The sequence below is a fragment of the Sinocyclocheilus anshuiensis genome, unplaced genomic scaffold, assembly GCF_001515605.1.
Source record: "Sinocyclocheilus anshuiensis isolate Anshui unplaced genomic scaffold, SAMN03320099.WGS_v1.1 scaffold477, whole genome shotgun sequence".
Classification (NCBI taxonomy): Eukaryota; Metazoa; Chordata; class Actinopteri; order Cypriniformes; family Cyprinidae; genus Sinocyclocheilus; species Sinocyclocheilus anshuiensis.
In genome coordinates this window covers 1829037-1853607 of record NW_015536549.1, presented here as the reverse complement: position 1 = coordinate 1853607, position 24571 = coordinate 1829037, and the positions used below count along the sequence as shown (strand labels likewise).

Below are 24571 nucleotides of genomic sequence, written 5' to 3'. Positions count from 1 at the left end.
TCTTTTTTCAAATCCAGATTCTTGTAAAAATTCTTCAATAATTATTTTAATCATTATTTATAAAAATAGATCTTCTTTCTCTTTATTTTTTCATTTTTTCTAAACGCATTTTCAAGCAAAGAGATTTTCTCTTTGGCAACAGTGTGTGTGTGTGTGTAGGTTTTTTTTTTTTTGACGCAACGTGTCATCAGGAGCGCTAGCCCGTCCCTTCCCTCGCCCCTTCCCCCTGAATCCCCCGTGAGGACAGACGTGTGTTTTGTTTCCAGTACAAAACCAAAACTATGCTAGAAACATCTTCTGCATTAGAGAAAAGGGATGGCCTCATCCCTGTCAATTCATTTTTGATGAATGACATTTTGGGGATCTCTAACAATTTACACCAAAACAAATGAATGAATGATCACGATTTTTTTTTCTTCTTTTTTTAAAAAGAGCTCCCTCCTGTTCTCTTACCAGGGAGGCGTTATTCTAACGACAGTGGATCCGGATTTAAAAAAGAAAGAAAAAATCCTGAATCGACACCAAGAAAGTTCGATCTAAAGAAGGACATTTTCTTCTTCAAAATAAGGGCGGTCTGGTTTTGCTACTGTTTACAGAGAAAAAAAAAAGAAAAAAGTAAAAACAATCACGAGAACTCAAAAAGATATACAACAGAATCCCTGTACCACTTCCAGGGTCTCCAAATAATGAATATTCTCAATTTGTCATTTTGTAATACTTAGGCAACGTTGGCTTATAGGTCCAAAGTTATATTATAAGCCATATCCAGTTCTTTTTTGTGGGTTTGTTGGTCGGGTGTGTTCCTGTTTTGAGTAGCTGAGTGGGCAGAGGTGGGTTTTTAGTATTAGAGGAGCTGTAAGGAGCTACACAAGTGATGGGAGGGGAGTTCAGGACTTGTGGGTCTTGCTGGTCTTGAAAGACACTTGCAAGACACGGTCACCCAACCGATATCCATTCAGACTGGCGATGGCCATGGCCGCTTCGTCGTAGTTCGTCATGGTGACGAAACCGAACCCCTTGCACTTGTTGGTGTTGAAGTCGCGGATCACCTTGACGTTGTTAACAGCGCCGAACGGTCCAAAGAGCTGCCACAGGACGCTCTCATCCGAGTCCGGAGACAGGTTGTAGACAAAGATGCACCAGCCCGTTCCTGTGTGACCGGGGATATTCATCCCTACTAGACTGGTCATGCTATCGATGGTGATGGGGGAGAACCTGCAGGACGAGAGAGAGAGTGAGGAAGATGCGTAAGTCAAGCTGCCACTAGCCAAACTTCTAACTGACTCTTCAAGGGTTACGCTAGCAATTTCAGCGCCACAAACTTTTCAGTCTATCACTCTGGAGTCTAAATATCTGCTCGTTGTTTTTCAGGCAGAAGGCAACCGGAGGGTTTTTTGAATGCCGAGTGAAAAGGCTGCGCACCGGTGCCGGCTGCGAAAGGGCTGAGCAGAAGCGACGGGTGCCGAGACGCAGGATCTATTGGGGAACTAAATTACAGGAACTCTGCACATTAATACCTTCGAAATTCATCAGAGATTTTGCATGCAACTGAGTAAATCTGCTCTCATTCTCCTTGTAATCTTTCCATTCTTGCCTTTTTTTTCCCTCCCTCATGATACAGAGATTTGAATGCTCAGTTGATTTCACTTAATTGCCTTTCCGCTTAAAGGAAATTTCCACTTTAAATAAAAGGTAAATTGGATAAAAGGTTCATTTCGTGTCCCACCTCTCAAGGAATGACTATAGGCATTATTGGGTGTGCTTTAATTGAGATTTCCGCTTTGCTGCCGCCGTCGTCTTCGAATCCGAAAGATTTGGGGAGGGGGATAGGAAGCTGCCAGCGAGCAGAAAATGGAAGCAGCGCTTTCCAGCCAGCTAGCACGGGGAACAGAGAGTATTCCACCCACACCCTCTGCCGCTCCGCAGTGTGTGACTGTGATCGATAGCACTGCACGGACTACAGGGCTGGCCAATTCTCTGCTTCTTGTTCTGCCAAGAATTACTCAGACGTTTCATCTGCGTTTTAGCCCGTTCGTCCTGGCAGAGTCAATACATCTGTCTCTCTTTCGCTTTTGTGTCCTGTCGCTTGCGTCTCATTATGTAAATTAAGGGTATGTCGGCTCACTTTGCGCCTTGTGACAAGCAACCATCTCATGACTTCAATTATGCTGGTATTTCTGTGTAAATAATGAATCCAAAGCCATTATTCATCGAATTTGGCTTCGTGGTAATTTGGATGCCAGTCATAAGCGGGCGAGGGTCGGACTAGTGTATTGCTGACACAGAGGTGTCTGGTGACTACTAGGGCAGGGCCGAGCGCTGTCTGTTGTTCGAACTAAGGCGAACAGTTGGATGAGGAGTTGCATAGCAACAAGCGACTGACCTAGAGCCATCCCACCCTTCCAAGCTGCCCACCTTCACCTAGCGATGCTCACTTCTTCAGACTGGTCTTTGTTTATTAATTACCTTCTATGGCATGCTCTGTGAGCACAACATCTCCCCAACCCCCCGTCGGTTTCATCTCCCCTAATTTTTCTCTCTCTTGAGGCAGACTAGCTTATTTGACAGTTGATCGCAGTGAGTGTAAATAAAAAGGAATCTTTCATCTCGTCATTTGTTTTGAAAGACACCGCTGCTTCGTTTGCATATCCTGTTTTATTGTTGCACTTCCCGTTAACGGTCATATTTTGCAAAAAAAGCATGTTTTCTATCAACAATCGTCAGATTGGTTCATTCTGATCAGCCAGCGCTGAAGCGCAAAGGACTTTTCTAGAAAGAGAAGAAATCAATTCTTAAAGAGAAGTAAATGCAGAGCCTTTAGTCTTAACGGAGAGGTATCTGAAAAAAAGAAATGTGCAGAATGCACATCTTTTCATGCTACTCCCTCAATCTTAGCCTTGAGTGTTTGGTGTTCGAGGGACATCAAAGTGTTTCAATAGACACTAAAATATGCAACAAAATGTCATAAGCACTAAAACATGTTCAAAAGAAGCCTTTTCACTACATCCACAGCAGAACAAAGCAAAAAGAACATGAGCAAACCCAACTGATCAGAGGCTCCTAAACCTGCAGTGAAACACTACATTTCCTGCAGGGATCCAGGTCAGCTGTCACCCCCTCCGTCTCGCTCTAGACCAGCTCATTCCAACAAATAAAATGGAAACAAGTAGACGAAAAACATAATAGCCTTCCATCGATCCATGCATTTTAGCTGTTGTAAATGTAATGCATTGGGAATATACATAATTTTGTTCAGTTGTTGGCAGTGTGTTACCCTGAGCTGGACGGAGGTACGGCTTCAGCCCCTGAATCCTGTGGAAGCCACGCTTCAAAACAGGAGCTACACAACAATAAAACACAAAATACCAAAACGGAACTCATAAAAAAATTTAGAATCATCATAATCAAACACTACAAATTATAAAAGATACTTACACTTTTTAGGGCTACAGATCGGTAGGTTGAAATAAAAAATAATCAAGTAAAAAAAAGTAGAAAGAAGCCAAAGAACTAAAGAGAAGGGAAAAAAAACCTTGAACTGAATGCATGTGATTTTCAAAAAGAAGGGGGAAAAAAATCATACTGTCAACATGGACATCTGGCATTCGGTGAAGTTTTAATTACCTCTTAACGCCATAGGCCATATTAAGCAAATTGTCCAGCCTGTAAAGAGAAGGAGGGTTCTGGGGTTAATGCCAGGCAGATGGTTGACTCACTCAGTGGAACTAATGCTACATCCCTGCCTCACTGAAGGAAGACGCCCATCTAGCGATGGGCCATTACACTGTGCTGCCCCATCAGGCATCTCACAGAGTCAATCATACATCCAAAGAACAGCAGACTTGCAGCAGCACTAATGATAACAGTAGGTCACTTGAATGCCCACTCAGTTGTTTAGCCTAACAGTGCTGCAGTCCTAAAATATTATTCACTACATCATTTATGTAACATATATACAAATACAAACTGCAATAGGTTGACTTGCACACTCTAATTATTTAGATCAATTAATATATATTATATATATATATATATTTTTTGTTGTTGTTGTTTTTTTCAAACAATGTGGGGAGCTATAATTAAATTAAGGATGATTTTTAATGTACTGGTATTTATTTATATCTGTGTATGCTATATTTTCTAATATGATGAATATATATAAATATATTTTATATTTTAAAGTTGCAGTAAATAACCCTGAGCTGGACGGCGATCCAGTGGAAGCCACCCTCAAAAACAGGAGCTTAAATTTATTCAGGTAAATTGGGCCATATATTTTTCATTTGACCTGTCTGTCTGTCTGTCTGTCTATCTATCTAATTAAGACATTTTAGGTGTTTTTTAAATAATGTGGGATATTTTCTAATTATATATATATACAGTATCTCACAGAAGTGAGTACACCCCTCATATTTTTGTAAATATTTTATTATATCTTTTTATGTGACAACACTGAAGAAATGACACTTTGCTACAATGTAAAGTAGTGAGTGTACAGCTTGTATAACAGTGTAAATTTGCTGTCCCCTCAAAATAACTCAACTCAGCCATGAATGTCTAAACCGCTGGCCACAAAAGTGAGTACACCCCTAAGTGAAAATTAGGGGTGTACTCACTTTTGTGGCCAGCGGTTTAGACATTAATGGCTATGTGTTGAGTTATTTTGAGGCAACAGCAAATTTACACTGTTATACAAGCTGTACACTCACTACTTTACATTGTAGTAAAGTGTAATTTCTTCAGTGTTGTCACATGAAAAGATATAATAAAATATTTACAAAAATGTGAGGGGTGTACTCACTTCTGTGAGATACTGTATATATATATACTGTATATATATATATATATAACAGTAAATTGGAGAATTCGGTTAAATTCGCCCAGAACAGAATGTGTATATTTCGAGTATATTGCAATACTGTAATGTATTTCTATAGTGACAATTAAAGAATGATTAAGAAGGATATGAGCAAATTGAAAATAAAACTCAAAAAGATAAATAAATGAATCATAAAAAATACTCAGAATGGTATATTAAGAATGAATCTTGGTGTCTGAACATGTGCAGGTAATATGCTAGTAATATGCTAGATGAAATTGGTCTGGGGGCCATCCTTCAGCCTACCTGAAAACTTTAATATAAAATGACATTTCAATGAAGTTGTAGGCAGGATGTAATGCAGCATTAACTGGGAGTGCCCTTTCTTCCTCTTGCTGTCTCTTTCTTGTGCGTTCTCTCTATTAGCCCCAGTGACCCAGCAGGCCGGTGCATTACGCTTTCCTTCCCCATCAGTCATTCTTATTTTAGGCTCCTGTCTGTTTGGCTACTCTGTGACCTCCGTCCCTCACTCGGCTCGGCCTTGTCTCATTTCCTATTAAAACTGCAAGATGGCCGAGAGGGCTAATTACTGCTTTCTCACATTTCAAACTGAACTTCTCCAGACAAACACACACGTACACATGCTGGCCCTCCCTCTCCGCAGTGGGTCAACAGTTGGTGACTCTGCCTTCTGTGAACTTGGAGAAAAAATTGAGCCAAAATTAAACGAGGACATTCAGTGTCGAGTCATTAAGATGCCAATTAGCCAATTAGGGAAGCAGGTTGCTTTGTGGGTAAATGAGTTAATTAGAGAGAGGGCTCTGAGGTGCAAGAGCAGGCGATGTGTTAGATATATGCAGGCGTATCTCAACCCCGCTTGGCCCGGCCTACAGCTTTTCACACTTCCTCTCCAAACACACACACAACACAATGAGGCCTTTGTCCGGCCGACTAATACATGCAAATGGGACTCATCCTTTTCAGATCTCTTCAATAATAAGTGCTTGTGATGTATGAGGAATTAATTACTGATTTCTGTAATCAGTATTGCTGTGCAGTGCTAATTGCTTGACGAGTCCTGTTTGTCTAAACAAAAGATCTCTTGCTTTAAAGTAAACATCACACCGACAGTTCGTGCGTCTAGAGGAGATAGACTGTAACTCATCCAAAGTATTTTATATTTATGATACAACTGAATAATGAAATATTTTGAATGGTTCTTATGAGCTGCATACTAGAGTCCGTTATGCTTCCATTCATACGATTGTTAACAGAGATGTGTAAAAGCATTTAATTTTTAGGTGAACTCTGACCTCAAAAGTTATGTGCAATTCATAATGTTTTTTTTTTTTTCAGTACAGGAGCCCTGGAACATGACATTATACCCTGTTGCCAATGTTCAAAATAAGTTTGCATACGTAAATTGCATGTATAAGTAAGTATTGGTTTAAAAATCCACTAGTTCAGCTAAGCATATACTGAAATGTCAACCTGCTTTGATTCTAGTTTGATTAAACCAAGAAACCAAGTTCTTCATGTCCTAAAAGCACAAAAACACGAAGTATAATTATGCTAAATGGCTAAAGCTAACACTATCGATACTATATTCTATGTCTGCTTGATTGTGAATTTATATCTGCTGCTATTAAGCAATAAAATTTCACTGCAAGATGACCATGTATTTTGGCAGGCTTTGCCAGCTGTAAGCTCATAAGACATGACTCATAGTTAATGTGAATTGGCCTGCGAGGAAAGGAGATCTTAAGCAAAGACCTTGCAATTCAACGGCGGGATCAAAAAGTTGTTGTTATTGTTGCCTGTGACTAACTAAATGCGTAGTGTGGGGGTACGGTAGAGAAAATTCACTTCACATTGCCTTTAAAAAGGTTGAGAAGCGTTGCCCAGGGCTGTAAAGGTGTTAGCTGCCAGAGTGAAGTTATTCTGGCCTGCTGAACTGAAATGAAAGGAACAGATGTGAAATGAAAGAAGGGGGAGGATGGCGTATGAGGAAAACGAAATCAGAGGGACATTGTGAATGACAGAACCCCACTGTCTCTTATCAGTCCTTCGCATCGGTTTCTTTTCTGAATATCATTTTGTTTCTGCAGGTTTTTGGGAGCAGCTATTCCTCAGTGGTGACGTGACACACAACTTGAGCTCTAACAGTTTCATAATCCAGACACCTATTTTGCCTTGCAATTCCACCAAATTGGATGTGAGTTTCAAAGGAAGCTATGTAAGAAAATATACATATTATTATTGTAGACTGATTGTATTCACCTGAACCTCTGCGCTTGGTGGTGGAGGGGTCCAGGGTAGCGGCGGTTGGGGGATTGGTACAGCTGTGACAGTAGTGCCTGACTTGTCTTCTGGCTGGGGTTGTTGGCAAACTTCACCGTAATGGGCTCGGCAGCACCTGAGGGCTTCTGTCCATTCAGACCCTTGATGGCTTCCTCCGCTTCTATCCTCTTATCAAAGCGAATAAAGCCCACACCCCGCGAGCCACCTGTGGGGCCAGCACACCAGAAACAACACACCCATACGCTTACTGGCTTTATCCGGCCTGCAACAGCAACATTAATGGTACGTTGAAGTCCTCCTGGAAAGTTCGTATTTACGTGTTGGAAAGTTGTAATTACAATGCCAGTGTGTTCAAGTCGCTTTGGTCGGAGCAAGATGGTAATGCACCTTTTCCACAAAAATTTCAGCTAGATTTTTCTCTTCTTTTAAAAACAGATGCTATGTCCATTGTATCCGACATATTTTTTTCACTGACATGCCCCCAACTCAGAAACTCTTGGCTTAAAGGAATAGTTCACCCAAAAATGGAAATTTGCTGAAAATTTACAGGCCATCCAAGATGTAGATGAGTTTATTTCTTCGTTGGATCAAATTTGGAGAAATTTAGCATTACATCACTTGCTCACCAATGGATCAGGATGGTTGGGTGCCGTGATGAATGGCCAAACAGCTGCTAAAAACATCACAATAATCCACAAGTAATCCACATGATTCCAGTCCATAAATTAACGTCTTGGGAAGTGAAAAGCTGTGTTTGCAAGAAACAAATCCATCATTAAAACTTCAAACCATTGCTTCCTGTTATTAGTGAAAAATGTTGCCTCATTTGAAAACAATCCAAAACAGTTCTAAACAAACATGTAGGTGGAATTTGATGTGAGAGGACAACAGGGGATGAACTTTTTCACTGGAGGAAGCGTTATTATGGATTTTGGACAGAAGCAACATTTTACAATTAAAATGCCTTAATGAATTTATTACAAACACGCAGCTTTTCACTTCACAAAATATGAATACATATACTGGAATAATTTTGATTAATTGTGGATTATTTTTTACGTTTTCATCGGCTGTTTGATCTCTCATTCTGACGACACCCATTCACTGCAGAAGATCCATTGGTGAGCAAGTGCACGTAATGCTACGTTTTTCCAAATCTGTTCTGAGAAACTCGTCTACGTATACCTTGGATGGCTTAAGCGTGAGCAAATTTTTATTTTTAAGTGAACTACTTCTTTAAAGAAACCTATAAAAACATATAATTCCATCGCCATTCATAATTAGGACTTTGTGTTGGCCTTCATGTGTGTTCAACTAGTAAATACGATCTTTCCAACATGACTCTAATGCACCAAACACACAAATGCACACACTTCCTGTCTTGCACACCTTCTTTCAGAGTGATTCATATCTATATTTAGAGACCGAAAATGATTTGGCGTTGAAAACGACAAATGATCGTGATATGCAGCCTGTGTGACGGATCCTATTGCTGGTGTCACATTATGCAAATGAGGCGCAATGGAATGGGGAAATTCTATTGGCCGGCAGCATTCCGGTGCTGTTAGGCAGATGTGTAATTTGTTTTCTTTTCTTCATGAGAGTATGGCGATATTGATGCTGTCGCCCCGCTGGTGTGGAAATTGAGCGCGTGTGTGCGACGACCTCACGCTGTGTGGTTTGCGGCAGCTGACGGCCACACGCCGCCTCATGGTATGCAGCTTGTCCGCGACATTTCCGTGGTTTCCAAGGCAATGGTTTTGACCGCTACCTGAAAGTAGCATCTAAAAGAGCCCGGCATATTGGGAGGTCTTTTGTTGGGTTGGTTTTTAATGAGACGATCCTTCTGCTCTGAGGAGGTGCGTGTGGAGACGATTTGCCAAGAGGGCAATTTGCATAATACAATGAACACGTATTTGTGTGCGAGTGCCGAGTGTGTGTGTCTGCTTTCTATATTGTCAGTTCGTTCTCCTCTCACTCTCAGCTGTCACCCGCTAGTATTGATGTTTTCTGTTGTGCTGCCTGATTGTCTATTCAAATCAGTGTCTTTTGATACGTTCCGTTCTGCAAACAAATATTTGCACACAATCTTTTCAATGCAGTGAGCTTTCATTCAGACTGCGGCTGTATTACTTTCTTTCCCTCGCAGCGTGAGTCATTCCTGACAGCTTTTCACTTTTCCCTCTCCCTTCCTAAAACCTGCTCTCTTTAATTAGACCGTCAGAAGTAAAGGCTCGAGGAACGAAAAGCATGCATTATTCCAGAGAGTTTAGGATGCACGGTTAGCTTCGTGCTCACCGCGGAGTGATGTTGAGGTCAAAGCAGAATCCTTCGAAAGTGGAGCAGATAGAGGAAACTGGGAATGACACCTCCTCTCTCGGTTCCTCTCTTTGTCTAGAAGACATTTGACATGCAACAGCTCAAGTATCTAAAAATACAAGAGATTACACATTCCGTTTCATAAAATTTTGATCCAAAACTAGACGACTTTTTGTTTCTGTCTGTCAGTTTAAGCGTGCAGGAATGAACTGATGGATCTGACATAAACTATATGCTATCTTTGCTTTTGCTTGTTTAGGATGAACACAAACACCGACTGAGTCCAAAATGTGGGAGAGGAAGGCATCAAGACATGTCCAAATCCAATGTCTGGTAACATCCTGTCTACCATAATGCCTTAATTGCTTTTGAAGGCAGCAGAGACGTTTCCTCCGCATATCCCACAATGTGCGGTTTGACGGTTGGTGGAATAAATAGAAACAACTTAATTTTTTTAATAAATGTTTTTTTTTTTTAAGTTGTTTTAGCTCATTAGATGTGGCTTGGAAGCCTATCTCAAACCAGTTTCTTTTGATGGCATCTCCATACACAAAACGCTGCCTGTGAAGTCATTGCCAGACATGGACTCAGATGTTAAAGGTCAAGTCCTACCAAACTTATGATATGGCTATATTTAGAAAATCATACAAACATACTACTTTACTTTTTTTATTATATACTGCACAGTATTATATATGCACATAGACTACGTTTGCCATAAGTCATAAAGTTAGGGTCGTGTATCATTTGGAATTGAATTAAGAAAACCTTTAAATTCTGGTTCTGTTCCGTAATTTGAATTTAGAGCCGTAGGGTAGGTAGTCTGACTCTGTAGTATGATTCAATCCAGAGGGTTTCTGCATTGTGCACTAACACAACTAATGAAATTGTGATGGGATCTCGGTTCACTTGGGTAGAAATAGTGCTGACCAATGTCATTCAGGCTGCAACTCAGCAAACAGCTGACGATCTATCAGACGCCTGCAGAATCGCTAAAATTAGGGTCCAGAAAAAAGCTCGCAGTTAACGGTTAAAAAATGCAAATGGGTGCCTTAATGTTGACTGTGCTTTACTTTTTTCTTTTCCTTTTTTTTACTTTTTCTTCCCTGACATTACCATAATGAGCCTGCAGCCGTTTCTATAACAGGCTGCCTAAACAAAGCGAGCGGCCGGGCTAAAACCGGAGACACTGCCACCGCTAGCTCCTTTTTAGTGCTTATCATGAACCGAACAGAGTTACGGCTACAATGTGCCCGTTAACAGCACTATTCTCCCGGTAATCACTCCTACCTTATGTAACTTTCTACCTGTACTTATCTCGGCTCAGCACACATGAAGCCGGAGAATGCTGAGTTTAATAATAACCGTGACACACAAAGCGAGCGCTCAAGAAACAGTGGCAAGAGACCGCCATAGCCGGCCTGACAAAGCGCTTTCTACTGCACGCCCACTGTTCTGGTCCTCAACACTTACTGCGTACAGGAGAGAGAGAGAGAGAGAGTCCTCTGGGGTAAAAGGGAAAGCTCAGAAAAGCTCGGCTGTTAATGAAAGCCTTCTCTCCTCTGTCTGAACATAAGCACCTCTCCATTGTCTCTCATTCTCTCACTTTTAAGTGGCTGTGCCAACTGTATGGAACATTTATTAAACTAGTGCGCTAAATATATTATGAGGGAAAAAAAGCGTACACATTTTCGCCGTAGCTTCTGCCTAATCAGAGAAAGGAGAGCGACGTCCTTGTTTTATGTAACTTTTAGTTGCTGTGCTACAGATGGTGTTTGAAAAGGCTCAGTAAGGAAGGGCTTTGAAGACTTGAGCAGCTCTTTGCCTGGTTCTGCCAGCGCACGGCTATAAATCCATCTGTTTGTCCTTGTGTAATTGGAGGCCAAGGCAGCGGTGTCAATGTCTGGTGGAGCATCTCGATTCATTGTATACATCACAGATCCTTTGTGTTCGACAGGCTTTGATTTGGACATTCGTCGTGCAACGTTGGCTCAAATACATTTTGACGTTGTGTTTCAAACCATTCCTGACAGCGCGCTCACACTGTATAGTTAATGGAATTAAAGTCATAGGAAAATATCAATGAGCGAGAAAAGAAAAGGCGGCGGAAGAGGAGAAAGCGTAGCATTTTAAAAGAGGGATTTCTACAAGTACCTCATGGGAGCGCAGTCGTTTTTCACTTAAGAGGCACAGCTTGTAGGAGCCGGCGTTATGGATCAATTGTATTTGCTCTCATTGACGGGACATGTATTGCCTGCTAGGCAAGGCTCGGTGGAGCCTCTGAATATTTGACTTATATATTATGCAATATATTGATCAAAGGGCCAAACCTATCATACTTCACTTAGGTTACAAGCCAGGTTTAAGTACTCATTCCGTGGATTCAGTCAAATACTTAAAAGCTTTTCAAATCCCTGTAATTTAGTCACGTTTCCCCAATAAACTCAAAACAAACAGACACACCCTAGGGAACGAGTTACATAAATGAGACATGTGGGAAGAGGCCTTCCATCGCAATACATTATTTCTGTGAGGGCGAACAGAGAAAATGCTTCCCTAATTGTTACCAAGAAACTTATGACAAGGATGTATGATGTATTATTATTTCAGAAAGGCAAAGCCACTGTTAGTTTATCATGCCATATGTGTTTGTCTTTATTAATGACTTTCGTTGTTATTTCAGGATGCTGTGTCTTGAAACTGGCATACAGAGGAAAATGACACAGAATTAGATATGCCTTAAAATCAAGGCAAATCTTGTCATCATGCTAGCTTTGTGAGGGGTACCAAACTGACAAATATATATATATATATATATATATATATATATATGTATATATATATGTATATACGTATACAATTGATTCAGAAATTCAGTAACAGTGACTTAGTTCAAGAGTAGACGCTGTGATTAAGTTTGATTCAGTTGAAAGAATCGCCTCATAAGAATCATTCCTTTGTCATAAATGCGCCTGTACGAAATCACTATTTTCTGTTTTGCTAATGACATCAGTATTCAGATATGGGGCAAATGTACAACTAATGGCTTGCAGTGATTTTGCAGTGATCAGATCCTGTCAGCATATGGATGGCCCATGTGACTGGTGACTTAATCTGAATTGTCAACATTCATGTCAGATTTAATTCAACTATTAACTGGTCTTGAGTAACACGTCTAATCCCTCTTTCAGAGTTCAACTTTTTTTTGACAGATGCAGAATCCTTGTTTGGCTTTTAGGGCTTCACAGAAGAGTTGTAATATTTGCTCCATGTATCTTTACGCAGCCCTCCGATCAGTAGCTTCAAAAAGAAAACACTCCTTGATTCTTAATCACTAGCAACTCAGGTTTAATGAATCATTAAGCTCCCTCCAGACCCTTTTCTCCCGGGAAGCCTTTGCAAGGCCAGATGAAGGATCCGTGTCAAGGGAGGAAGGCCTCTGTGTGTGTATGTGTGCATGTGACCATGCAGCATTCCTCAGCAGTTCTTCAGAAAGGGTTTGGCACCACTAGAACATGGAGTACATTTTCCTGTGGCTTATACGATATTGTTTGCATGGTGAGTGCCATTATGAATTATGCAGTTGTAAAAAAAAATATTGAATGTCTAAGAAATTCAGCTCCATGACCGTTTATATCCTGGTTGATTTATTCATAATGTTGGAGGAAGGATAGGCCAAGGAGATGGCTGGATGCTTTAAAATAGACTCATCAGTCTTTCCATGTCATGAACTTGGTTCTGCTGTTTGATGATCAAATGCAAACAAACAACAATGTACATTTACACACAGAAGATGACTACATGGTTGAGCTTGTGTGTATTTGTGTGTGTCTATTTCAGGGTTTCTGTGGGTCTTAAAAAGTCTTAAAAGTCACCCTTAAACAAATTAAGGCCTAAAAAAGTCTAAAATCAGAGCAGAAAGTCTTAAATTCACAAAGTTATTAAATGTAGCATGTACTAAAAAAAAATATATCTCCCTCAGTATTTTTTGTTTTCCAATAAAAATATCAAAATATCCTTAAATCAAGATACATTTACTTGCAATACAAAAACATATAAAGTCTTGTTTTCTGAGAAATTGAACTAAATGAAGCGAGTTTATGTTTAAAAAAATAACAAATATCTGTCAGTAGGGCTTGTTTTTCCTTTGAATTTATCAAACTCAATTTTGAAAAATTTCTCATAAAACAAGATTCCTTATTTTGTATAATTTAGGTTCTCTAGTAAATGTATATTGATTTAAGAATGTGCAGAATTTGCACTTTTTTGTAGTGTGATCAGATGGTACAGTAATTTTTGTAATATTAATTAAAAATAATGGAGATCTATTGGAAGTTCTATTTTTAGTCTTTGAAGTGTTGCTGATACAACACTTTTACATCTGAAGACCATATTAATAATGTATTGTGTTCCATTCAATTTCCTTAAATTGTATTTATTGGTCTTAAAAAGTCTTAAATTTATCTCCATAAAACCTGCAGAAACCCTGTATTAGTACACATTAAGTGTGTTTACATACACTTTACATACACAAGTTCGATTTCAGTCTGACTAAAGCAAAAAAAAATCATATTTTTAAATGTCATGGAAATGATTAAATCGCACTAGTCTGTTTTTTGCAAAATCAGACTAGATAATGCCATTTAAGCCTGGCTTCCTCCAACTTTAATATGGAGCCAACAAATCACTCAAAGAGTTGCAGAATTCCTTATGTTTTGGCTTTAACTGTACTGAATATATTCAAGAGGCCGCAATAAAGTAAAATCTTCGAATAGATTGTGGATTTGTGTGATTATTTTATGCGAAATGAGAGAATTTATTTGTTTGTTTGTTTGCATGCTACAGGGTGAGAGAAAAGCGGTCCCACTGATACCTGTGACCTGGTCGACGAGAATGCGAGAGGTGATTATCCGTCCGTACTGAGAGAAGAGCTGTTCCAGCTCCTTCTGGGTCATGGTCTTGGGCAGCCCACTCACGTACAGATTAGCGTCACGGATAGAAGCCGAACTGGGCCGTGCATATGAAACCTGTACGACAAAAAACACACAAACACATTGAGCATTTGTTGCAGTTATCAAACTATAGTGGTTTATGTGGTAGGATTTGATATCAAAATGTTGGAAACTGTTCTCTTGAACTCCACATGTGCTTGTTAAACATTTAATTTCATTTTGACTTTTGTAGGATATTTGTTCAGGCGATTTATAACCTACATTTTGCATTGGCAATATGCAGCATTCAGATGCCAGAGGTCGTCTGCGCACCTGTTCTGTCTCACACTGTGCAGGTGGTCTGTATTCTTGCATTGACCTGGAGCAGCTAGAGACTTCAGAAAGATAATGCCCCCAAATCCTCCACTTAAGAACAAGGAAGAATCCCTTTGACTTATTATAATATTTTGAAAAGGAACAACTTGCTGTGAGGGATTCTCTGTGATCCATGCTCATTCACAGATAAGGGATATACACATGACATCTAAAGAGCTTTGCAAATTTTCTCAAAGGAGGAATGAAAATGTAAATTCAGTATTAACGTACACCACCTCTAACCCTGTTTCTGAAGAGAAACAATGTACCCAAGAAATTGGGTATTCAAAATACAATGGTTGAAGTTCATGAACCCTTTGAACTACAGGCATAATTGCGGTCTATTCTGAAAAGTCTCCAAAAGTAATGAAAAACGTAAAACAGAAGTAATTTATTTGTATAAATAATTAATTAAATCTAGAAATGAAGTAGCAATGAAATAGCATATTTCTTACAGGCTTTATTATTCTAGGTTAATGTTTTTAAATTTTATTTGAAATGTTTCTTTTCATATAATTTATAATATACTTTATATACATTTATACATTTTTTTATAATAACATTGAAAAATATTTTGTGTATGCGTGTCTATAAGTGTGTATTGTTCATTATTGCAAACAAGTTTTTAATAATTTAAGTTTAAATGTAAAACATTAACTTATGTAAAACATTAACTGAATATATGCAGATAGTATCATTATTTTGTTTTTTGCAGTATTACCTTATTGTAAAGTATAACCAAATATGTTTCTATTAAATACTTTCCTAGTTCAGGTCTTTACAGCCTTTATTATGCTCAGCTAATGTCAAAATATGAACAGTGAACAATACTGTGTGTATGTGTGTTTTTCTATTTACAATAATATGTTTTATTATTGTAATTTATGTTTATACAGTTTGAAATAGTTTGAAGTTGTTAAAAATTGATTAGAATATATATATATATATATATATATATATAAACATTAACTTCAATTAATAAATGCAGTTGGTGTTATGATTTTTATTTTATTTTTTACAGCATTACTTAATTTTCTATTAAATACTTTCCTAGTTCAGGTCTAGAAACAAATTATTAAATGCATCAATGGTACAATAACCACATGTCTGACCATGTTATATGTCAATACAAGTATTGACAGTGAATTAAAAAAATATTCAAGCAATGATTTAATTACACATAATTGGAGTGTTTTAGTTTCTTTTCTACAGTTGTGCAGATTGACTCATTTTTAGAATAAGGTTCATGAACCTCACTTAAAACACACAGCAGTAAATGATAAAGGCTAATTTGTTTTCAGAAAACACACATGATGGAAGAGCTTGTGTGTGATTGTGTGAGAGAGAAGGCTGGCTGTCATCTGTGCTGAATAACACTTTGGAACCTTCTGTTTGTGCCTAGAGTGAGAGCCAAGCCATCTATAGTTCTCTCACCCTCACATTCCCCACACGCTCTAATATCAGCGCACTGTGCTTACTAGCACCTTGGACAGCGCTCATTCCACTATACTCCCTCCATCTAGCGCTCACTCTACGTGTCAAACTCTGCAGCACCTTGGACAGTGTCTGTCACACTCTAAAACACACTACTTATTTTCAACTTCCAATACCAGTCTCTTTCTTTTCTTACACACATGATGCAATTTTCACCCATTGCACCCATTCTCAATCAAATCTCAGAGCCGTTGGCAAATTTAATACCATAATGTCACTGAACTTTACACAATTGTAGAGATATAATTAGGTATTTTTTTTAAGTATTCCTTGTGGGAAACTTCAGTGCTGTGGCTCATCCTGGATTTTCTTAAATGAGAATTATTTTCAAAAGGATAGTTCACCCAAAAATGAAAATGATTAACTAACCCTTATGTCTACCCATGAGACTTTTTTCACTTCCAAAAATATCATAGTCCATATGACTGCTTTCATATTAGAAATATTATTTTCTTTTCACATGACTACTTTCATAACAAATATTTCATAAAAAATAGTTTCATGTGATGAATAGACCACAATTTAAGTTATTATTCACTTATATTCTTTCCCTCCACTCTATTAACTGCTGTGACTGACTCATAGAGTGCTGGACGTGGGAACCTGATCTTTTCGGTTTTTGTTAAGCAGATCATTTGATTAATTTAAAAGGTCCAACTCAAAAGAATGATTTGTTCATCATTCAACTTTCGCTACTTCTCTCATGAAATCTATAGTTCTTCAGGATTTTCAATAAATAACGACTTAAATTCCAATTTATTAATGGCACAAAGTTGTTGTATTTAGAAGACTCAGAATTTATGTGATTCTTCCATATTGATACAGATTTCAATATTTTGCAACCTGAAGTATGACCCACATGAATTGTGTAAATTCAATGAGAAAAAAAAATGCATGCATTTGAATGTAATGAGAATTTTTTTTTATTAATGTTTTCAACAAAAGAGAAACTTAGGTCTCTTAATGTTTTTCCACCAAAATAAAAGCTTTATAATTTAACATTTAAAGGCAAAGTAAGTTATAAAGATATAAATATTAGTATTGTAATTTTATTGTTCTATAAAATAAAATCATCATCATCATTAAGTACTATTTTTCTATTTTACAATATTCGAGTATTATTGCAATAGTAATGTTTCTTTATTAATTGCATTTTTATAATGTGAATAATAATAAAGAAAATTAATATTTTGCTTAATAATCATAATAAATACATATAGCACACAAGTCATATGGATACTTTTATGATGCTTTAGTGTCCTTTTTGAAGCTGCAAAGCTCCAGTCCCAATTTATTGTATATGTACTAAAAAGAATGACCAGTACTTTTTTCAAAATGTCTCCTTCTGCGTTCCACTCCTTTTGGGTTTGAATCGACATGTGGGTGAGTACAGAATTTGAGTACAGTGTACAGAATGACAACATTTGTTTTCTTATTTTTGAGCGAACATATCCATTTTCTGAATTTTCTTGTTGATTCCATGTTTTTGTCTGTCTCGCTCTCTCCCACTACAGCAATTCAGTTTTAATTCAAGATGGGAAGATGTTTCTATCTCCCTGCCCTTTTAATGCTTACATCAATTTAATCTGTTCCCATTAATGGTTGAAGCAGCCTTTCCATCTCATATTTTCATTAGTTCTGACATTTGGGCAGCAGAGCCATCACAGGCTGTTACACTGCTACAAATGCTGAGCTAAACATGCTAAACACTCCACCGTAATCTCCTCAAATCCACTTAAATGGAGAAGGCAAAAGGCATGGAACCCTGGCAGGCTCTTCCCTCTCCTCTCTTCCCTTCTTTCTTTTTCATCTCCTCTTTTCTGTTTGCTTTTTTCTTGCCCTGTCAAGCAGCTCCAGATGTCAGATCTATCAACACCCTGTCTGCTGTGAGCAGTTTGTGTGTGTGTGTGTGTGTGTGTGTGTGTGTGTCTGTGTGTGTATGTGTGTGTATACACGTAACTCACAGCACAAGGCTACGCTCTTCTCGCCCCCAGTGGGATTTCTCCCATCACACCTCGATAGGAAGGCAAAGCCGGAGTTTTGCTGAGAAACGGAGAAGTGTCATGGAGAAGTGTGTGTGTAACAAAATGATAAGCATGTGGAGGTTGCGGCTGGAGTAAAACTCTCACTCTCAAATCTTTTTTTATTTTTCAGCTGGTGAGATGCAGCTTTGTTGATCTGTTTTCATGGACTTCCTGCATTAGCTGATGTGCTTGAGAGACCCTGAATCTGACACCGGCGTTTTGCGAAAGAATATAAACTCATCGCGAACCACCAAAGACGTCTTTTCTCACTTCCTTTTTTTCGTCTAAACAGCCTCTTGTAAACATATACATCATCATATTATTTTAGCAGGAGGGCCCTCATAAACGCTGTTTTTCTTGCTCGGCTGAAAAGAGCATGGAACTGCACTTCGGATAATTACCCTCTCCTTCTTTTTGTTCATCCACTCTTAGACGCAGCTGTCTGTTGCTATTAGATGGTCTGTCTTCATCCCGGCTCGATGGGGGGTGGGGTTACGATGGAGGCTTTATGAGAAGGATGACCTTGGAACACACTTATTAGAAGTTATAAGACAGAGAATTTCATCTCTTTTCTGCCGTATTACAGCAGGAGAGCATCTTTTGAGAGGGCTGGTGCTGGTCTGAATAAGAGGTTTCATGGAGTGCAAGAGAAAGGAGATTGAGCAAGGAGGGCCGAGAGCGTGAGAGGTGTAAAAGAGAGATCACACGAAAGAGATAAAGACATTGGCTTCTCTAACCCACGCTGAGATGGACGGATGGATGAAGAGAGAGGAAATATGAAGATTAAAAGATCTAGATGATTAACAAAAGACACGGATTGGAGTGACAACGTGTCCCGACCAGGCACGGCGCAATGAAGCGATAAGCAATCAAAGCTCTTCCGTGTAAATCACAGTTTTTGTCCTTACCAGCTGCGGCCACAAGAAACAACAGCACATTTTGACTGTTGCTTGGTTGCTATTTCTGTATTTCATTGCTCAGGGGCCAGTGACTTTCAGCCCACTCAACCAAGCATAATCGGCTAAAAAATTATGTATGACATTTCTGATATGTCATAAATTGCTAGTGAATGCTGATTTCATAAAGGTAAAAAAAAAAAGAAAAATCTAAAAGATCTATACGTAGAACACCGAGAGTAATAAGTAGGTGGAAAAGTCAGAGAACATGTGGGGCTAAATCTTAAAGCATCAAACCCACTAAAGCAAATTTACATTTGAGTTTGTGTATTCTGTTCGGTTTAAGAATGAAATTATCGCATAAAATGTGACTCGTGAACTAAGCAAAAAGAACAAACGTCAAACAAATAACTGTGATTTAAGGAGAGTGACAATAATGTAAAGGAACATCTAATCAGTGCACTATTGACAGTATCTTGATCTTTTATTTTTTTAGTATCTTGATGTTAAATTGATGATATTTCAGTTTTGACATCTCCAAAGATGAAACTGTAAAACTGGCTTGATGTTGTATCTCATTTTTTAAACCCCCCACTCTAAAATTATTACTACTGGTAACACTTGGTAGCTCCTGTCTAGTGCAAAATTGGTCCAAAATTCTTCTCCACATTGTATTTTTGCTTTCATTGTGGACAGACAATTTCTTGGTGCTTTGCACTTGGTTTAGACAGTGTGTGAAACGGGAGCATCTTTGGTTGTGTCGATTCCAGTATTCATGTATATGTGTGTGCAAGCAAAAAATCAATCATGCATGAGATGTGCGTGTGAACCTCACAGTGCACAGTAGCATGCGTTTTGTTGGTGTACGTAGGCACGCTAAGTCATCTTGCTTCATTACCTGTAAGTCTGCATTTGTTGGAGTGTGTGGCGGAGAAGGAAATTGAACATGGTTAGAAGAAGTATGCTCAGCAACATCATTCCTGCAGGTTATGACAACTCCTCAACAGACAGCATGAAAATTTGTGTTACACTAAATTGTGCCCTCGGGCCAAACCGCTGTATGCTCACTTGAGTGTTTCAGATTTCAAATCATAATACCTTGACTCTAAATGTAATACCAGTCTATAATAACAAAAATAATAATCATCATAATAATAAAAGTAATTTTTTTTTTTTTACATTAATGTAAAATTCATAATGCTCTTATAAAATGGTGGCAACATCAATATAAAATTGTGAATGTGCAATGTCAAATATAAATAATCATACTTAAGTCTCACGATTCTCATTTCCTAATGTGGTTCACATAACATGTTGGTTTATTTCGAGTCAGAGATGAATGACAGCTATGATGACGTGCAGTTCAGTGAGTCAGATGTTAATTCAGTAACTGCTGTGATGGATTGAATAAATGGTTTGTTAGAAGGAGTTTTTGAGTGATTCACAGTACAAAGTAGCCATGAACTACAGCCAAATTTAAAATGTTTTTTTTTTTTTGTTGTATTTTTCAGGATTGTGCTATGGTAAAAAGAACCAGCTCAGAAGTCATTTGGCTGTAGCCCTAGGATGGGAACAAAAACCTGAGGTGTGTTTGGCTGATAAGTGCAGTGTTTTAACAGTGTGTTTATGTATGTGTATCGCTGCCTCCCTAGAAGTGTGTTTTGTCACTGAGAGAAGTGCCGCATGGCAGGAAGCTGTGATGATCGGCAAATACACACAGAGTGAGTCATTCTGTCTCTGATGGATTCTTAGCTGATGCTGAAACCAGTACTAGAAACACTGCCGGCCAACACATACACACTGCCACTCTGGAAAACGCCCATGTTTGTGAGCATTGTGCTGTGCTCTTTCAAAAACAGTCCTGACAAGTCTTTTCTTTCTCGTGTCTCTCTTTTTCTTTCTCTTGCTCCCACACACAAACACACACATTCTTTTGCTGTTATGTTAAGAGGTACTGAGCCGCGCACACTGAGCCGTGTTTTCATAAGCAGGCGAAATCCAGTCTGATTAGATTAGGGTGGATGTAAGTGAGAGGTCTGGGATTATAGGCCAGATGAAAACACACACACAGCCAGATTATGCCTTGAGCAGCAGTCAGAATTTACTGTTAAAACCAGCTGCTGCTTCTAAATTTACCACAGATGCTGCTGAGGAAAATGGAAGCCATCAGATTGTGGCGGATCTATTTCATTGCATGATTTAATGTAATAATAGAACAGAAATGAGTACATTAGAAATGAATAGAGGAAATCAGACCAGATCAGAATAGAACATAACTCAGAAGAGAATAAAATGGAATTGAATAGAATATCAAAACAGCTATGAGAATAAAATAGACAGCAAAGAATAAAAAAAACATAACAGAGATAAAACACACACACACACACACACACACACACACACACACACACAAAATAGAATTGAATAGAAAATGCCAGATCAGAACAAAAATGACAACAGAATAGAATGACAAAAGAGAATAAAATTGAATAAAACAAAACAATAGAATAGAAAATGACAGATCAGAATGATAATAGGGAATAAAATGTAATAAAACAGAATAGAATAGAATACTGAACAGAATAGAATTACAATAGAGAATAAAATATAATAAAACAGAAAAGAAAAGGAGAAAATGACAGATCAGAATACTGAACAGAATATAATTACAAAAGAGATGGAATAAAACAGAACATTGCTAAAGCATAAAGCAGAATAGAATAGAAAATGACAGATCAGAATACTGAAAAGAATAGAATGACAATAGAGCTGGAATAAAACAGAACATTGCTAAAGCATAAAACAGAATAGAATAGAATACAAAATGACAGATCAGAATACTGAAAAGAATAGAATGACAATAGAGATGGAATAAAACCGAATGTTGATATAACAAAACTGAATAGAATAAAATAGAATAGAAAACAAAACGACAGATCAGAATACTGAATGATAGAATGACAAAAGAGAATAAAACAGAACATTAATAAAATATAACAAAACCAAATAGAATGGAATATAAAATGACACATCAGAACCAAATAAAATAAAATGACAATAAAATAGAATCGAATAGAACATCAGAATGACAAAAAAAAACTGAAAATGGCAGATAAGAATAATACGAAATTAGATCAGAATAAAATATATCCAAATAAAATTGAATTGAAAATTGAAACATAATAGAACAAAATATGACAAAATACCAATGTGTCTGAACAGAATAGAATGGAATAAAATATAGCAGAGCATGACAGTATAGAACAGATCAAAATTTCCACAGTGAAAACCAGACACATTTTAGTCATCTATTTAGCATGTCCACATTTCATTATACATGCTATTTCCCTCTTTTTGTGTGACTTCATGATTTGACATCTGGAGATTCATTTACATATCAATTACACTATTTTTCCCTTTCCTTCCTTCGGTTGCTTTCCTGTTTCCTTCTACATCCTAATGAGTCAGATTTGCCCTCCTCTCTCTTTGTGCTGCCGCGCCTCAGCCCAGCACGAGCCATGTACGCCACATGTACTAATCACTGCAGCTCCACTGGCACAAACGGTGACAGGAAACATTCGCTGAATTGACGCTTCCACCTAAATGAGATGTTGCTCTGTTACCGTCTGTTATCTGTTATGTTTAAATAGGTTCAATTCCAGGTACGGGTGACCTGTTAACTGGAGAGGCACTGAGAGAACCTTCTCAATGCTGTGCCCTTGAGCGAGAGGCGCTGGCTCCAGGGGGGAAGCGCTACTGCAATTAGCGTAATATGGGTTGCTTTGGCTGAAAAGTGTTTGGTAAACAGCAGGCAGGCAGTAACCTATCAACATGAACCTGAACGCTGATCCCAACGTACACACTGAGGTATGCATACAAATGCACCACAATACAGCTGTTCTTGGTTTTTACGTTAATTTACTGCGAGTAATCATACAAAAATAATGTAATTTAAAAAATCTGTTAATTGCATTCAATTATTTAAATGGCATATCATTTAATTAATTCACATTAATTCATTTAATTAAAATGTTATGCAATTCGTACACACTTAAATTAAATAATAAAAAATAAGTAATTAAAATGATTTTTTATAAAACTATTTAAAAAAAATGATTCAATAAATATTATTATTATAGTATGTATTATAGTATTATACTATAGTGTGTATATATTAGTGTGTATATATATATGTATTCACACACACACACACACACACACACACACACACACACACACACATTATATCTTCTTTATATTATTATTATTTACTTTAGATACTGTACTGTGTGTGTGTGTGTGTGTGTGTGTGTGTGTGCTAATAATACATTTGTAAATAACAATCCTATTAATAGTAGGATAATGAATGCATTTAATGCACAGGGTCCAAATTATGAATATTAATAATACTCAAACATCATATTAATAATGTATAATAATATGCATAATTTGTTGTTAATTAAAAAAAAAGTAAATTAATAATTACATATTTATATAAATATATATACACACACACACACACACACACACACACACACACACACGCACATTAAATCTTACCAATCCCAAAATGTTGAACAGTAGTGTAATTATTAAAAGGTTTATATATGATCATGGAATACAAATGAAAATGTATCAGATTTCTGTTCAAAATTATGGGGTCAGTCAATTTTGATTGTTTTTATTTTAATAAAAAAATTATTTGATCACAAATACCAGAAATACAGTAAAACTAGTATTGTGAAATATTTTCACAATTTTAAATGTATTTTTTAATTTTTAATTTATTTCTGTTATAGCAAAGCTGTTTATGGCAAATGCTTATTCAAGTTTACAGTTTCTGCTAGTGTGGTCACGTACCTTGATAGTTTTGGTCTGAAGTCTGAGTCCATTTAACGTGTTGATGGCTTTCTCTGCATCTTTTGGGTCAATGTAGTTGACGAAGCCATAGCCAAGACTCTGCCCTGTAGTTACAACAAAGAAAGGGAAGGAAGAGAAAATACATATATTTTAATTTAAAACATTCAATATGCAGAAAGACATAAAACTGTGAAAGCATTTCTTTTAACTACCCTTCCTTTCAAAGTGTATCGCTTTTCTTTACCAACCCTTAAAAAGTTTTTAAAACCACTTAAACCATTAATCACAAGAACTACGCATACATTATGAGATAGACGACATTAACACTTAATGATATTTTGAGTTCATGTTTGGATAGCGCACATTAAGCGAAAGCTTCCGCTGAAAACCTCTGACAGAGTCTTTGGTGGAATTATTTTGATTTAACCTCTTCTAACCGTCTGCTGCTCCTCTGAAGGCAAGGCAGCCATCATCTGTTTTTTGACTTAACAGAAACCCTGCAGCTAAAGGCCTATGTGGTACTGGCCCCCCCCCCCCCCCCCCCCCTCCCCG

General features: G+C 37.7%; 1 protein-coding gene across 8 annotated transcripts in view; it reads right to left on the bottom strand.

The window, feature by feature from the left end:
* Positions 1 to 260: 260 nt before the first annotated feature.
* Positions 261 to 24571, bottom strand: part of LOC107699497 (ELAV-like protein 4) — an 84152-nt gene continuing 59841 nt past the window's right edge. For 4 of the 8 annotated variants that reach the window (XM_016500755.1, XM_016500790.1, XM_016500817.1 and 1 more), the window contains 6 exons: positions 24020 to 24123; positions 14313 to 14466; positions 9419 to 9514; positions 7100 to 7325; positions 3625 to 3663; positions 261 to 1215 (listed from right to left, as the gene is read on the bottom strand). In XM_016500755.1, coding sequence (XP_016356241.1) covers positions 888 to 1215; positions 3625 to 3663; positions 7100 to 7325; positions 9419 to 9514; positions 14313 to 14466; positions 24020 to 24123 — 947 coding nt within the window. In that variant the 3' untranslated portion in view covers positions 261 to 887. Of the gene's footprint in view, positions 1216 to 3624; positions 3664 to 7099; positions 7335 to 9418; positions 9515 to 14312; positions 14467 to 24019; positions 24124 to 24571 lie in introns of all 8 variants that reach the window. The other 4 variants (XM_016500764.1, XM_016500774.1, XM_016500782.1 and 1 more) reach the window with 4 other exon arrangements.